This window comes from Cannabis sativa, chromosome 4, assembly GCF_029168945.1.
Source record: "Cannabis sativa cultivar Pink pepper isolate KNU-18-1 chromosome 4, ASM2916894v1, whole genome shotgun sequence".
Classification (NCBI taxonomy): Eukaryota; Viridiplantae; Streptophyta; class Magnoliopsida; order Rosales; family Cannabaceae; genus Cannabis; species Cannabis sativa.
In genome coordinates this window covers 69,439,549-69,442,893 of record NC_083604.1, presented here as the reverse complement: position 1 = coordinate 69,442,893, position 3,345 = coordinate 69,439,549, and the positions used below count along the sequence as shown (strand labels likewise).

General features: G+C 33.3%; 1 protein-coding gene across 1 annotated transcript; it reads right to left on the bottom strand.

Annotated features, from left to right (window-relative positions):
* Positions 1-601: 601 nt before the first annotated feature.
* LOC115712234 (probable xyloglucan endotransglucosylase/hydrolase protein 6) lies at positions 602-2,587 on the bottom strand. Its single transcript, XM_030640496.2, has 4 exons — positions 1,940-2,587; positions 1,745-1,845; positions 1,455-1,651; positions 602-1,373 (listed from the first exon to the last, which is right to left on the bottom strand). The coding sequence occupies exons 1-4, from the start codon at positions 2,127-2,129 to the stop codon at positions 983-985; spliced, it is 879 nt and encodes a 292-aa protein (XP_030496356.2). The 5' UTR covers positions 2,130-2,587; the 3' UTR covers positions 602-982.
* Between the last annotated feature and the right edge of the window lie 758 nt (positions 2,588-3,345).

The window sequence follows — 3,345 nt, the reverse complement described above, 5'->3', positions numbered from 1 at the left end:
AAATTTCCCACGTGTACAAGTGTGTACACGTGGACAGTCCACCGTGGCACTTAACTGTGATTTTTGGACGGAGGGGTGCAGAGCAAAACGGAACTAGGGTTTAGATAGTTTAGCCGCCAAAATTTCAATTTTTGTGGTTAATTGTTACAAACTGTAAAATTGAGATAGTTTATCCGTCAATATCTCAATATATATATATTTATTTATTTATTATCACACGTGCAAATAACAGCTACCGACATCATTGATCATTCTCTAACTTCGACCTGGGACCCGGTTTTATGGAACTTATTATAGGGCAGATTGAGTTGCCCACTTCACTACATCCACTCTATATATAGACCACATGAATATGCTTCTGCCAACGATTAAACAAATGTTCAATATATTTACTTGTATTGTATATTAATGATAGGAACAGAGTCCTGATCTGAGGACCAAATGTGTATGTACATATATATATAAATTTATATTATGAAACCACAACAAACAAAATCAAAATTCAATCATTTACTTTCTTTCCTTTAACATCCTTTTTTAGAAACCATATAAATTCTTCCAATTATAATTTATAATATATACCACACACAAAGCAAGCATATACACTCAAAACAGAATTTATTAGCACAAATAATGCTTAATGAAGAAATAAACATACACATTACAGAGCCACAAAAGTAGAAACATATTGACATTTGCTTAATTAAATTTCTTTCCCCACCAAATATAAGCACCTCCCTATTTGAACAATAATTAAAACTTATTTGGCTGCAATACATGACACATGATCATATGTAATTCCCTTATATACCCTTAATAAAGAACATGCAAGGAGGGTAGTAGTGTACAAAAGGGGGCCAGTTCCATGTAACGTATACGTACGGACTTTTCAAATTTCTTCTTTTCAAACAATAACAACAACATTTTTTTTTTGAAGTATATATTATGAGTGTTATAATGTAGAAATTGGAAGAGAGTTGATCTAGTAGCCGGCGACACACTCTGGTGGAGGTACCGGGTTCCGGGATTTATCGGTACAGTAATCATAAATCATGTGGTTCATACGGACCCATTTGTACCTTCTATACTCAAGGGCAGTAAGTGCCTGGTAAGCAGTGCCTTCCCACCAATTGGCTCGGTTAGCAGCGCAATTAGCTGGGCCAGGAACACCACATCCTTCAATATCAAAGTCTCTGTAGTAAGCCAAGAATGGGGCTTTGCTCCAATCAATCTTCTCAAGTCCACCTCTAGTGGCCCAATCATCAGCTTCCCAAAGTGTTGAGTACACCCCCATTGGTTGCCTCGTTGGGTATGGAATTCCCTTTGCTTCATTGTTTTTGTACACTCTTATTGGCACATCATCCACGTAGAATCTGTATCAACATATAAATAAATGATTAAATTGTACATATTTGATATTCCCTTTTGCTATATATATGTATTTATGTACTTACACAATATGATGATGGTTCCAGAGAATTGAGTAAGTGTGAAAGGCTGCAGCAGGGTCGAACCAAAGGTTAACCCTTTGTTCTCTGTCACCCTTGCCGTGGGCGTAGATATTGGTCTGAACCGTGTAAGGCTGCCCTGTTCTGTTCCCCAAGAACTCGAAGTCAAGCTCGTCACGAACCGTATTTGTGTCCGAGTTCATCTGTACATAATATTAATTAATTAAATTAAACAAATCAAGTCAAATTAACTATATATTAATATATATATATATATATATATATATATAACGTACATAGAAAGCAGTAACGGTTCCTGCAGAATCTCCTGGAACAAGCTTGATCTTCATGCTCACACGCCCAAACAAGTATTGCTTCTTGGAAGCAAACCCACATCCTGAATATAGCAATTACACATTATTTATATGTACATATATAGATAGATAGATCAAAAATGTAGACCCCACTTGAAAGAAGAAGAAAAATGTTACCTGAATTTCGGTCAAGCAGGAGTTGAATGGCCCTCCCTCCTTCGATTTGCCTGATATGGGAATCAGACCAAGTGACTCTGAAGTCCTCAAGGAAAGTGGCTGGTCGTGCAGACACATTATAAGTAACAAGAACAAGAGTAGTAATGAACAAAATAGAAGCTAAATTACTATTACTACTACTTCTCATCATGGCTGGCGCCTTTTAATTATTATATATGGCCTAATAACTAGATCAAACGACTCAAAAATATGATTGAGTAGTATAAGTATAGTACTACTAGAACAAACAAGTTCTAGTACTAGGAGGAGGAGGAGTGTGAAATGAAAGTAAATTATAAGAATGTGATGCAGAAAAGAGCTTCAGGATTATATCATATATATAGTCGATCGAAAAGGGTAATAATTAATTAATTAATTAAATGGAAAAAGTAAAAAAGAACTGGGGTTTGGGGTGATCATGAACGAGATTTCTAGTCGTATAGCGCTTGATCCTAATCGAAAGTGCCATTACAGCTTAGCTTTCCATCCAGCTAATGGCAAGCCATTCTAATGGCCCTACTACTAGCTCCCACAAAAACTATTTTTTGTACTTATTCGTGTTACTTCATTTGCCTTAATTTCTTTTATAAATAATAAATAAATTATTTAAAATCAGTTATGTAATTTCATAATTTTATAATTGTGTTTGTATACAGTTAAATAGTTTCAAAGATGTTCACATCTATTTGATTTTTTTTTTTTCTTTTCATTTTCATATATTCTCGAATATTTGCTCGGTGAGCACATACTTTTCTTTTCTCAATCGTTTTCTTATTCTTTTTTTTTTAAGAAAAAAATAATAAAATAAAAAATGTGATTTACATATGTGGAAGTGCATTTATTTTTTTTATATATATATGTCCAATAGAAGAAGAGTCTTGTCTCTGTTGTTAAAATGAAAAAGCTAATAATAATAATAAGTTTGGACGTAAGAATGGAAAGTAACAAATAAGTTGAATGATTGTGATAGGTTCTACTTTATAGTGTGGGGATTGAAATGAATATGATGTTGAAGAGAGACATATATGACATTGAATTCATTATTGTTTGCTTTATTGCTCAAACCTAACTCTGTGTGGCTTAGCTTAGGCTAATCCACATGCACGTAGTACTATATACTCTTTTGAATTTTACAGTCTTTATTCATTAATTTCTTTTAATTATATATGTATAGGTCAACCAGTCATGAAACTATATGATAACTATCCAATCGTATATATTTCGTGCTCTACGTTTACATTTATATATATATATCTGTGGACAACCCATATAAATTGATTGATACAGAAATTCTTGTGTATAGTAAGAAAATGATATATTTAACATTATTATTGCTGATATTTATTAGTTTAATAAGCAATTCACCA

Coding starts and splice junctions, on each gene's coding strand:
- LOC115712234 (XM_030640496.2), bottom strand. CDS start 2,129: ATGATGAGAAGTAGTAGTAATAGTAATTTAGCTTCTATTTTGTTCATT. Junction 1,846..1,939: donor CCTGCTTGACCGAAATTCAG/GTAACATTTTTC, acceptor TGCTATATTCAG/GATGTGGGTTTGCTTCCAAG. Junction 1,374..1,454: donor TGGAACCATCATCATATTGT/GTAAGTACATAA, acceptor ATGTTGATACAG/ATTCTACGTGGATGATGTGC.